The sequence below is a fragment of the Cynocephalus volans genome, chromosome 2, assembly GCF_027409185.1.
Source record: "Cynocephalus volans isolate mCynVol1 chromosome 2, mCynVol1.pri, whole genome shotgun sequence".
NCBI classification, from domain to species: Eukaryota; Metazoa; Chordata; class Mammalia; order Dermoptera; family Cynocephalidae; genus Cynocephalus; species Cynocephalus volans.
The window spans coordinates 41,374,100-41,387,236 of NC_084461.1; the positions used below are offsets into that span (position 1 = coordinate 41,374,100).

Here is a 13,137-nt window from a genome sequence, read left to right on the forward strand (position 1 = left end):
CAGTAGGACTTTGTTATTGCTAGCTGTGGAGTCTAAAAGAAGCCAAGTAAACTCAGATTTCTAGCTTGAGCAACAATAAAAAGGGATAGGGAGGAAATTGAAATTTGAAAGAAAAAAGAACTTACTGAGCTTGAAGAGCTAATGTGATATCTTTGTAGAGATGTCATTCAGTCATGTGGACCCTCAGGCATTGGCATGCATAATTTTGAAACTTTGAATGTGAATCTGATTATTATCAACATATAGCCATGTAAGTACAGAACAACATGCAAAACAAGAACACACATTTTGCCAACGATAGACCATTAAGAAAGCTAAATATTTTAATAGTAAAATAGAAGATCTAAACATTTAAAATTGGATCTTATATATATTCCAACATTAAACTGAAGTTTCCACATCAAAAGCATTAGGATTATACAAATCTTCTTCAGGGCACTGACCAAAGGGCATTCATAAAAATGAGGTCTCCTACTTCTAACACACATATATGTGCACCCAACAGACCTTATCGACCTCTTCTTAATTGTTTTGGCTTCACATTTCCATATTTGAATAGGATCCCATACACTGTACCTTAGAATCTCAGGGTATCTGTTAAAATACCATATTCAAAAATACACAGTATGATAACAATTCTCTCAGAATACAAATGATTCTTTAGGGGAAAAAAAAACTTAAAACTTTGTTTAACCTGAGAAGAAAGTATAGATAGAGAGAAATAGTTTTTGCATATATGAATATCCAAAGTCATCTTTTTTTCCTAGAAATAAATTAGCCAAGCAACAAGGTGATTCTAAGAGAGTATAAATGAATAATTTCAAGGAAAACAGTTTCGGTATTTTAGAAAAGAGCACCCTGAAGTAAAGTAACCAATAGAGGACACCTAGTGGTCATTAGCAGAATCAATATTTGCCTGTAGAAAATATCAGGCAATTCACACAGTCGTTAGAATGTTGGTGTTAGTAGATGTACTAATCTGAGAAAGATGTCATCATGAATATTATATTCATAAATATTATAGGCATGTATCAATTTAAATATTTCAAAATATTTTATATACCTCATTTCATTTGAACTTCACAACTGTTCTACTGTTTGTAGGCATAAATAAATCACTTCACATGATTTTCCCTAGATTAAATAGAAAATAAAGGTGCAGTTGAAATAAACACCCACATATACTAACTTATAGTAGAAGATCCATTACAGACCACCAGAAAAATTAAAACATCCAATATAATTAATATTTAAACTGTGAAACACAACAAAACAGACTTCACAGAAAGTCTTATCATGTTTTATTAATTGATACAAACCTTTTCAAGGGCAAGAGTAATTGGCAAAGATAAACCTCTTTTTAGCTATATAAAATTAATATCCTGCTTGACACTAACTTCATACGAAAACTGCAGCTAAGTGATAAACCTCTCTCCAAACTGGTGTTGTTAGCTCTATCCTCACAGTCTTCCCATCCCCCTCACACTGTAGCACACTAAAATGCAAATCTCCTGCCTAAAATGCCTCAGTAACAGCTTAAGTCACTTATCTCAAATTCTGGTCTACACCTCAAAACTCACCCAGGAGATGCACAACTGCCATGCTAGGCTGCTTGTACCCCATACACTTCTCTGCCTGGCCCATTTGCTCTGCTTGGTAATCCAGACTCCGGCTTCAAAACTCAGTTCAAACATCTTTGAAGGCCTCTTCTTGTGCAAAAGCAACTGTATTGTTCACTCCCTCCTTTATTACACCACTTATCACACCATCTGTGATTATTTGCTTACATGTCTGCTTTTCCTACAAAACTGGCATCTGCTTTGTATCCTTATTTGCAGCCTCTGCACATAGAGACTACTCAATAAATGCTTTGGAGTGAAGAATGAATACTCCCTTATAATTATTTAATGGATTTAGAACATGGGGCATTGCCATGTATTTAGTGGATAGACATGCTCTGATTATCATGTTTAGAACCCTATACTCATATGCAAGAAAATTCAAGGGCAAAAGTTGACACTGACTCTTCCCTACAAATGTTTACATCCAGCAAAAGAAAAGGCAAATTCATGTAACTAGGTGTCATGAACAAATGCATGCAGAGCCAGTAGAATTTTTCATTTTAAAGGTTTTCACTATTATAGCAGAGTCCATCAAAGTAGAATACTTTTTGGAGATGAGTTTGAGTCTGAATTTTAAAGCAGTAATAGAAAAAGAGAGGCTTTTCCTAAACCTGAGATGTAGCCCATGCAAATTATAGAAGCATTAAGAATCATTCTCTGCAAGAAGCATTATAAAACTAAAAAACAAACTAACAGAAAAGAGTTGTTGGGTCCAAATATGAAGTGACAATGGTGAGACAGGGAAACAGTGTGCCGGAGAGCCTTGCAGGCACAGCAAAGAAACACAAATTTGATGTGATAGGCAATAGGGAGCCTCTCTAAGTTCTAGTACAGGGCAGGTTTTGGAAAACACTGCTGCTTGCTTATGGCAAGTTATAGAATTCTGTGTTTTCTAAAGAATGAAAGTAGTCAGAATATGCATTGTATAATTACAGATAGGCAATTTATAGCAAGAGTTAGTTTCTGGTATAAGCCAATTAGAATGCTAAAATTAACCAAAGACAGAAACTGCAGTTTGCATTAGCTCCCTATGAAATACATTTCATTATTAACACTCTGTTGTTAAACACTATTTGTATATGAATCTACCTCTAAGCTAATGTAAAAGTCGAATATTGATTGCTAGAACAAGACTGCAATATTCAAGACACATTATTCATGTGAAATTGCAATAGACATATAAGAAGGTCAAAACGACAAGCACTTTTTCCTGCCTCAAAACATATTTAGTTAATTGTGATATGTCTAAAATCTATACAAGGGACATTAGGAAGATAGAAAATGAGGAATAAAAAATTCTTATGGTTATATATCCCAGAGCTGTAGTCAGTAAACAATCGTGCATTTCCTACATTTTTTACATTACCCATGAGGAATTTATACTTTATCTGTGTTATTGAGTCCTATAAATACATAACCATTACAGAATAGTATTTCTCTTTTTAATTAATATTTCCTAAATCACTAAAAATTTCAAGGATCATCGCCCTTTGATAAAATGACTAAGGTCAGCAGCTGTAGCATTTGAGGTTCCTAGAACTCTTCACCTTTACAAACTGAATAATCTATTTACTAAGCTCTTAATCCACTCTTTATCTCTTCAGTGGCTTGTGATTGTCACAAATTGTTAACAGTATTCCATTTAATTTCCGGAGATTTCCTCACCATATGACTCTTTTAAGAGGATCATAAAGAAATAGTTACCCTTGTGATAGGTTATGAAATAGCAATCTGGCTTGGATCACTGACTACTTGAAATACAACACTAACAACAATGACACTGAATTAAGAGGATGATTTTTTCCAAACCAAAATACAAGAACGGGAAAAATTCACCTCAGTTTTCCAGAGATTAGAGGAAAAGAAATTTTCTGATCAGGTTTTTCTAAATTGCCAAAGATTTTCAACTCACCTGGCAATATAGTATATATGTAAAGTTTCGGTATAGTGTCAGAGAGCTCTACTTTTGTATCCTAAAGCCATTGATCTTATAATCGGCTCATGACAACAACTCCCCTCCCGACTTCTTAACACCATGTGTTTCATAAATTAGTTTTCTCCTGTATTAGCCACTACATTCAACTTTAGTAATGATAGTAACATGAGGGATAAATTTTTGTTTCTGCATTTCGTTCACAATATTTTTCTAATTTATCTGGCTTCAGTGTTTCTTGTTTTCAGTTGAACTAATTGAGCCTGGGGAAAAAAATGTATTGTTGAAAATGGAAGCGGTTTCCTATAGAAGGCAGCAGCTTTCCTAGGGAATGATTCATTTAAAACAGTGGCAGATTCCAGATTTCACACATTACTTCCCCAAATTTGCTGAATTTAGCATTAGCTAGTTTGGTACTAAAACACTCAGAACTCAAAGACATGTGGGTGAACTCACGTCTTCCTCTGCAGTCTTATTCCAAAATCTACAGAGTTACTTTTTCTGATTTATTTGTTGTATTTTTATTTGTAAACCTTTTGTGGTAGCATTTATAAAAATCAGGTAGGGATTTTCCAGTTTTGAAATGATTCAAGTTTCTTTGTGATTATGGTTAGAATCATGTATGAGTAGGTGATGAAATGATAAATTTGTATTAATTTCTAGATTATGACTGTTTCTTTCCTGTGTAACAGTATTACTAATAGGCATTAAATACCCATGACATGTGATATTATAGGGGGGTATCAAATAATCAAGAAAATATTCTTCATCTAAATGAGCTTATGGTTCATTTATTACCAAAGTCATTTATTTATAAGAAAGATCTTGCCAACTCACAACACTGGCCTGAATGTGCTTGATTACCAAATGTCTGTAAGTGCATATTAAATTGCATTTTACAATAATGATGTCAGTGAGCCAAAGCGCCTGAATAATATCATGACATCTTTCAAACACCATCATGTTACACAGATCTAGGTGCCTATGACCACTGCCAGGAACAAGAGGACACCGGTGTTAAGCAGTGACCTCTTCTATGACCACATGGCCTGCTATTTTATCTGATATGGTGCCATCTGTTCATCCTGCTGCCATTCTCTAGGGTAACTGGGTTAAAACTACAAGACATTAAAAATAGTCACATTACCTGCTGTATTTTTAATAGACCGGGTATTTATATCAGTGACTTTTCTCTCATAGGATATTTATTAAAATATTTTTGGTAGCCTTGTTTTAAGAGGTAACTCTTCAAATCTGTTACGCTGCATGAACCAGAGCCTTAGTTATGAAAAGTTCCCTACAATTTCTTATGCAATCTGTAAAATGGTGAAATATTAAGATATTTACAATTAAAAGAACACATGTTACAGTGAGAACTTATATCACTTTGTGGTTAGAAGCATTGACTCTGGAGTCAGATTCCCAAGTTTAGAATCTCAGCTCCAACTCTTACTACCTCTGTGAATCTGGACAAGTTACCCTACTGAATTTAATTGTTCTCATCTATAAAAGGATAATAATAATCTACATCACTGGGTTGTTAAGAAAATTCAGTGAGTTATTCCATATTAAGAATCAATTACATTACTTGACATATACCAAGCCCTCAATAAATATTAGCTATCATCGAGAATCATCTTGGTTTGATATTAATCTCAAATTAGCATTTAAAAAAGTTTTGAGAACTGAATATTTATTCCATTTTAGAAATATGCTATATGAGAAAAATTACAAGATGAATCCAATTTCTCGAATGTACTCCATTTGATTTTAAATATATTCCATATCCATATTTTAAGAATGATCCATTTTTATGCCTTTTCATCAGTGTATTATGCAGTGTTTCATTATTACATGTCATTTCCTGAAATCCTGTGAACCAAAATGCCATTGGCAAGCACACACAAAAACACTGATACAGCCTCACAGAAAGCAAACAGAACTTCCATTTTATGACTTATTTAAAAGCATAATTCATCTTTAAAATGCTAAAAAGCATTTCTGTAGGGAGTAAAGTAACAATCCATAGCCATTATGCTGCTTTCATTAGTGCTATTTCAGGCACTCTAAAGGACTTTTTGACTCTTATTTTTACGAAGACAATAAAATCCAGGTTATAATTAATACAAAAAGGTAGACTTAGAAGGAAAAGAATGCCAAAAAGGTTAATAGGCAGACTTTAGAATTGGAGACATACACCCCTTTGCTTAATGATGGTATACTGAACTGAGATCTTTGGAAATTCCAGTTCGCTTAGCTTTTTCAGGTCCCACCCACTGCCTAAGAACAATAGATGCCCTATCCAGCAAAATACGAACCTGATTGACCAGATTCACTCCATTTATTCACTTAATTATTTGTGTTTTCTATGTAATAATTTTCCTCTTGAGTGTGCTGTTTTTAAGCATTATAAAATGAACTAATAGGCAAAAACTATAATAAATAACTATAGGCAAGGCATAACAATGAGCAAAATTATTATGCTAAAATAAAAGTCCTTATATATAACTTGGAAAAACTTAAAGAAACAATCTGTTTTATTCCAACATAAATTCACTGAAATTTCAATTTTAGAGGAAATGTATATCACACTATCTCATACAGCTAATGATACACTAGATTAGCAATCAGATCCTACACAACGTTGTCAAAGATGGTACTTTCATGTATTCACATTAGATAAAAGGAAGCCAAAGTGGGAGAGAGGTTGCACTGATTAGGATAAAAATTAGGTAATTAAAATGGATTTGCTTAAAAAAATATTAAATTGGCATAAGACAATTGTTTTATAATCACTAATTTTTTCAATTGACTCAAATCCAGTATTTGGTCATATCTTTTGAAGATAGAAATGTAACACTTATGTACAAAAACAAGGAGTCAAAGAAATTTTTCTACTTGAATTTCACAAAACTCAGTACGCATAGCACAGCTGTTCATTTTAAAACATCATAATTAACAATCTCATGATATAGGACTATAAAAAAAGAAAAAGATGTTTCTTACCTCTTCCCACTGATGTATGTATCTAATTAATCTTGAAAGTCGTAATAAACGCAAGAGACTGAGAATTTTTGTAAACCTCACAATACGAAGCGCCCTGGCTGTCTTGTAAACTTCTGAATCCATTCCTTTTTCTACAATAAGAAAGATATAATCCACTGGGATTGATGAGATGAAGTCAACCACAAACCAGCTTTTTAAATAATTCATCTTGATCACTTTAGGGTCCAGAATGATTTCAGAACTGTCTTCATTGACAGTCCCAGTCCTAAAATTCATGATCAGGTCCAATAGGAAAACTGTATCTGATGCCACATTGAAAATAATCCATGGTGTTGTTGTTTGCTCTGTAAAGAATGTGATGCCAACTGGTATGATGACCAGATTTCCAACCATCATTATAAGCATTATTAAATCCCAATAAAACCTACAACAAATAAAAAAATCAGATATTAAGATGTAGAAAATAACCAGCCCATTCTTCCCCCCATAAAAATGTATTGCTGATTTATAGTTACATATATGACTAAAGGAACACAGAAATGGTTCTGTAAAAATGTAATTCTTTCAATGGCTATCAGTTTAAATCTAAGTAAAACTAATATATTCCTAAACCAAGGTATTATAATTATATAATTCTAAAAATTATTCGATGTAAAGTATTACACAAATAAAATTCAAAAATGCCCATACCCCTATTTATCTAGTAGAGGAACAAAAAGCAAACTGTCTTATAGTTAATACGAAATATAGATGGAAACAAGAAAGACGTATAAGACTGGAAGATCTACCTTAAAAAACTGCCTTTTGGAAGACTCTTAGGAGTTGTTTTGAAATACTTTATATGGCAATTTACCAATTATAGATTAGCATAAACAATAACAAATAGGGTACTCTAAAAATTTTGGTAATGAAAATTTACCTCTAGGCATATAGATTAGGTCAACCACAGATTCTAGAATAGCATGTAGTTTTGCAGTACTTCAAATGTTTACGCTTTATTCTTTTGACTGAAATAAGAAAATTAATTTTGGTCTGATGCTGAAAATAATTGAACAGACTCTACTCCAAATTTGAAACTAAAATCTACCTAAAATTTGCACTTTTATCACTACTTCATTGAACAACTACTTTAAATATAGTGCCACTATTTTTCTAAACAATTGTTCTTTAAGAAATATTTTTATCTAATTTTGAACATGCCTATGATTACTAACTATGTTTTGAAACTTTCTTATCTCAACTTACATTAAAATTAGGATAAAACCAATTTAGTTTAACTAAATTCATACAGATGACTATAATGTTATTTTCATGAAGGTTCTTTCAACTTTGACACTGCAGTTAACAAAGTAAGTGATATACTATTTATAGTTGGTACAGTATATAGATATAAAAATTTTTCAAAAAACAACAAATCAACTAACACAACTACATAAACATGAAAACGTCTTTGGAAACATAAGTTACTTTATCCTGTTCATAGCTTTCCTTTTCTGGCAGTTTGTTGTATAAGTAACATAAACTTCTATGATAAAAGTTTCTGTTAACCAAGGTATTTTTGTTTTGCATTAATTCTCTTACTCAGATTATTCGAGGTACATTTTGGTAGGGTATAAATTTGAATCAATCTTTCAAAGTTACTATCATCCCTAATTATAAATGATCCCAGAATAAGCATAGTAGTACAAGAAGGAACTATAATAGGCCCTCTCTCCCCATACCTTCGGCCCCTGGATTATGTAAAAGATAAATGTTTGTTATTTTGAAGATTTCACCAGTATGTCTGTCAAAACTTACCTGTACATTTATTTTTAAAAAGTATGCAAATATCCATGTTAGTCATACATCATGCCCTGGTAATTTAAATGAAACCTTCTCTTTTTCTTCTCTCTTAATGGAAATGCAAATTGTGTCATTTAATACACCAAGGACAGAGGAGAGATATAGAGGAGATGCAATATTGCAATAAATATTTCACAAAGAAGTGACATCACTGAACTCTAAAATGAAATCGTGTGTACCCTGAGGATTTTTCACATCTGAACACTCTTAGCCTCTTCTGTGAGCTTCTCTCTCTGCCCTCTCCTTGATGGCTGCTGTTCCCCTGGGTGTCACACATAGCACTTTCATCTTCTATTCTGCACGTGCTTTGGGGGCAACAGTATATATTCATTCATGTCTTTAATGATTAATTTGTAACTAATGACTCCAAAAGCTTTATCTTCAGTCCATTCCTGTCTTTTAAGCCTCCAGATCCTCATAATCAGCAACCTTTTAAATCTATCCCCTGGTATACTCACACTCATCTCAAACAGCATGCCTAAACTCAAACTCATAATCTTCCCTCCCACAAACATTCCTTACATATTCCCTATCTCAGGAAATCGAACAATTCTATACATGATTTGCAAGCCAGAAACCCTGGAGCCATTCTAGATAACTCTTGGCCCTAAATTTAGCCAATCCTATATCTACTCAATCACAAAGTTCTTTGGTTCTAACACCTAAATATTCGTTGTATTCATTCATTTGCCCTTTACATTCCCAATGCAGCTGTCCTCATTCAGAAATTCTCACCATCTGTTTAATTTGGAGGCAAGTTACTTAAATTCTCTAATCCCAGATTTTCTCATCTGTAAAATGAAGGTTAATATAGAACCAAATGAATAGGGTTTTACGGATTAAATGAAATGATATATGCACATCACAAGAACTGGCATATAATAAACTGTGGCATACAATGCTCTTGGTCTAATCAGTATCCATTTGCCCTTCCTCACTTCCTAAAAAATCCAATTTTGTGGGAGCAGAGAGGAACCCATTGAAAAGTACTTCTACAGATACCCTTGTATTTCTGTCATTAATATAGAACCTTAGGGCAGTGAAGGAAAGATAACATTCCATCCTTCTTAGTCAATTGAGATTAAAAAGAATAAAGTGCCATCCATTCTTCATAATAGTAATAATGTTTATGACACCACAGCTTTTTAATTGCAGTACTTAATATGGTCTGAAGCTATTAAATATTTATGGAATATCCATATGAAGCTCCATTAAACCTTATCATTTCCTTTTAAAGTACCATTGACTCTATTTTACAGACATAAACACAGATCTTGTTATAGACTTTGCATAACATACTGGTGTCTTTGTTCAACATGTTTCATTCTTATGAAGCCAAAGAAAATACAGTTACCATCCATTCTAGAAGTGTGATATACCTTCTGTTTTTTAAGCAATCAATGTGTTGCTGAAAATTGACCTTATAAGAATCTCTTACCCAACAGCCCATGAGTTTCTCTTCCTGACTCTGAAAATTTATCTTGGATACCCAGACTCCCCTTTCCCTTAACTCTCAATTTCTTTGTCTTACACATTTTGCTACCATGTTGTCTTTCCTATCCACCACCTCTTTCCATTCTCAGTGTTATCTCTGTGTTTTGGGCAGAGCTACCTCCTTGCTTAGAATTTTTCCTAAGTCTCCTGTCTATTCTTTCTGATCAGTTCTGCCCAAAAGTCCCAAAGCAAAACACCTAACATGTAACTTTCTGGGTCTAAAATTTTTCATCAATGACTTTCTCAATTAAGTAAAAACAGATTAGTATGGTTATCAGGGCACTCCATGATACGGTCTCCTCTTCCCTTCCCAGCCTCTTCTTTTAACAATTTATGACAAGGCTCCCATATCTCAGACAAGAGGGTACTTGCTCATGCTTTGTCATCATGCATACCTCGATATAAGCACAGGAGATACTGTTACTTCCATTCTACCTATCCATCTACCTATTAGCATTCTACCTATCCTTCAAATTCCATTCTGGTACTGAATTTCTTAGTTTTTTGTGTTTTTTTTTTTCCCTTTGTTTTTGTTTTAATATATTTTATTTTCTAGAGCACTTTGAGGTTCACAGAACAATTGAGCAGAGAGTATGAAGATTCCCCATATACCCCCTTCCTCAACACATGCATAGCCTCCCCTATTATCAACATCCCCCACCAGAGTGGCGCATTTGTTACAAATGATAAATCTATGCTGACACATCACAGTTTACATAATTTACATTAAAGTTCACTGTTAGTGTTGTACGGTCTATAGGTTTGGGCAAATTTATAGCGACATGCATACACATGAGTAGTTTTACTGCCCTAAAAGTTTCCTATGCTCCATTTATTCATCTCTCCCTCCCCCCATTTCTTAGTTTTTTACAACCCCCAGAGCAACATGTATTTTCAGTTTGCTTTCTATTTTAATTTTGCTTTTATTATGAATTATGAATTATTTATCTTTGTTTTTACTCCATTATCAGATTTAAGTTATTTGAAGTTCAAAACTGTACCTTGTCTTCTACTTATCTTCTGCTACAGTGTAGACAGTATCTAAAATAGCAAATGCTACCAATATACATATTAATTGAATTTTTCATGGAAACATATACTTTAGTGGAGCTACTTTTTTTTAAAAAAAAACCTTTCATAATAAGATAAAGAGCCATTAGTGCAGTAAATAATTTCTTAATTTACCTTTTGTATAAATATGGAAATTTTACTCATTGAGGGCTTTTTAAAAATAACAGAATACATTAAAATAAAGTAGGAAACAAAGAGGTCAGGAATATTTTCTTTGGTTAGACAGCCAGCAAAGAAAAGAATTTTAGATTTGACACCCAATTTGGCATCTTATAAAATCCATTCACTTCTATTCATACTGCCTCAGAGAGACAGATTTTTAAAAGATCCTGGTTTTATGCTGAAGGCAGACTAGAGCTCAAATCCTAACACCACTAGCTATATGATTTAACTGCCATGAACTTCAATTTTCTTCTACTACCCTCAGAGTTGCTCAGTAGGAGGACTGCATGCAATGACACATGGAAAGTATAGAGTATAGAACTTAATACAGACAGCAGAGCAAAGCCAAGAAACAGAAATGTTAGCCTAGGAGTTCTGTCTTACAGTGCTGGAATCTCTGTGGTTTCCCCAGCAAGGTTCCTGCTCTCCACACAACCTTATATCGACATTGCTAGGACTCTTTGTTTATTTCTCCATCCTTATAATAAATCCCCATCAACTTGCTTGTTATAAAGAAAGTTCATTTTTTTTTGGAAATAGCAGCAAAGTAGAAAGGATGTTCACTGGAAAAACAGCAGAGTGATAATCTAGGTAATTATTTTACTTTATACTGGAAAATAGATAAAATAGGCTAAATAAATTAGTATTTCCAATTATTATATATTAACAATAATAACTATAATTTTAATTACTAATTAAATAATTGTCATAGACAACTTATTGTTTATGTAAACAATCATTTTTTCCCCATAGAAAGTGACATTGTAAAGATTAGCTGTGATATTAAACTATGAAGAATTCCAATGCATTCATGTTTCCTTTTCTCTGCGCACCTGCATCCCTCTCAAGCTTGTGGTAAAGATGACTCCCCTACTTCCCTAACAAGAATTTCCCCATGTCCTTAAGGTTCCACTGTCCCAGATCTCTATAACATCTGCTCTAGTTGAAATAATCTGACGTTACACATTTCTAACCAAAAACCTTAAAAAGATTTAAACAATTGCCATACTTTGCTACTAAGGATGCTTGCCTTTTCAATATTCTCTCTAAACACTGAATGAAAGTTTCTCTTCTCCCCTCTCTCGGAAGAAATAAATATCTGTCCTTAAGCAGAATGGAAGAAAAGACTTCTGGTTCAGTTCCTGACATAATACCATATAAATGGCTCCTGTTTTCTCTATAGTTGTTAGATGATGTAATAAACCTGTCCCATCAACTCACACTTAAGATTCACTTCAAAAAGAAACAAATAGAATTCCCAAAAGATAAATTCTTTTGATAACTTCCTGCGAAACATAGCATCTCTTTTGCAAACACACAGTCATACTGTGGTGTTTCTGTGACCTGTCATTGGTTTCAAAATTAATGGTGCTCCAGAAGACGAATACATATCTCTAGATGCAGTGTAAATGTTTTGTCCCACTTTATTCAGAAAATGGCCTCATGATATCGATGAAATTATATTTTTAGATATCAACCATAAAGTGAGCATACATTTGTATTAACTTATTGTCAATCTAAATAAACAACTAAGCAAATACCCAGCGGGATTTACTTTTTATAATTAACACAAAGTCCTTACAATAACGTTCCAAATTTTATTTAAAACTGATTCAATTTTCAAAAGTCCAATTAATAGCCCAATGATTGGGCACATATATTTTGAAAAATAACATGAAGTGCTTTCTCTTAAATGCTGGGTCCTTTTCCTAGAACTCAGTGGCCGTTCACTCCTCTGAGTCTCACCAGCCAAAACATGAACTTTGGTCAGATGTGTTCTCAGACTTCATTGTCACCTGATACACCTCACTATTTACCAAAGACTATTCACACCAGAATTGAGATTTTGTAAAATATCTGCCTTTCGGTACACATCAGAAAGGAGTTTCCTTGGTCAGGTTTGTCATTTGGTCTAATGCCTTAATGTCTCACAAGGACAAATTTATTGTCCATGGAGGATGGGAAGGAAAGATATCAGAAAATTCAGACAATTCAAATATAGGCAAC

The 13,137-nt window shown here is 33.4% G+C and overlaps 1 protein-coding gene across 1 annotated transcript in view; it reads right to left on the reverse strand.

Moving 5' to 3' along the window:
* Window positions 1–13,137, reverse strand: part of HCN1 (hyperpolarization activated cyclic nucleotide gated potassium channel 1) — a 389,568-nt gene that overhangs the window by 338,478 nt on the left and 37,953 nt on the right. The window contains exon 2 of the mRNA XM_063087497.1: window positions 6,562–6,985. Within this exon, the coding sequence (XP_062943567.1) occupies window positions 6,562–6,985 (424 nt within the window). The remainder of the gene's footprint in view (window positions 1–6,561; window positions 6,986–13,137) is intronic.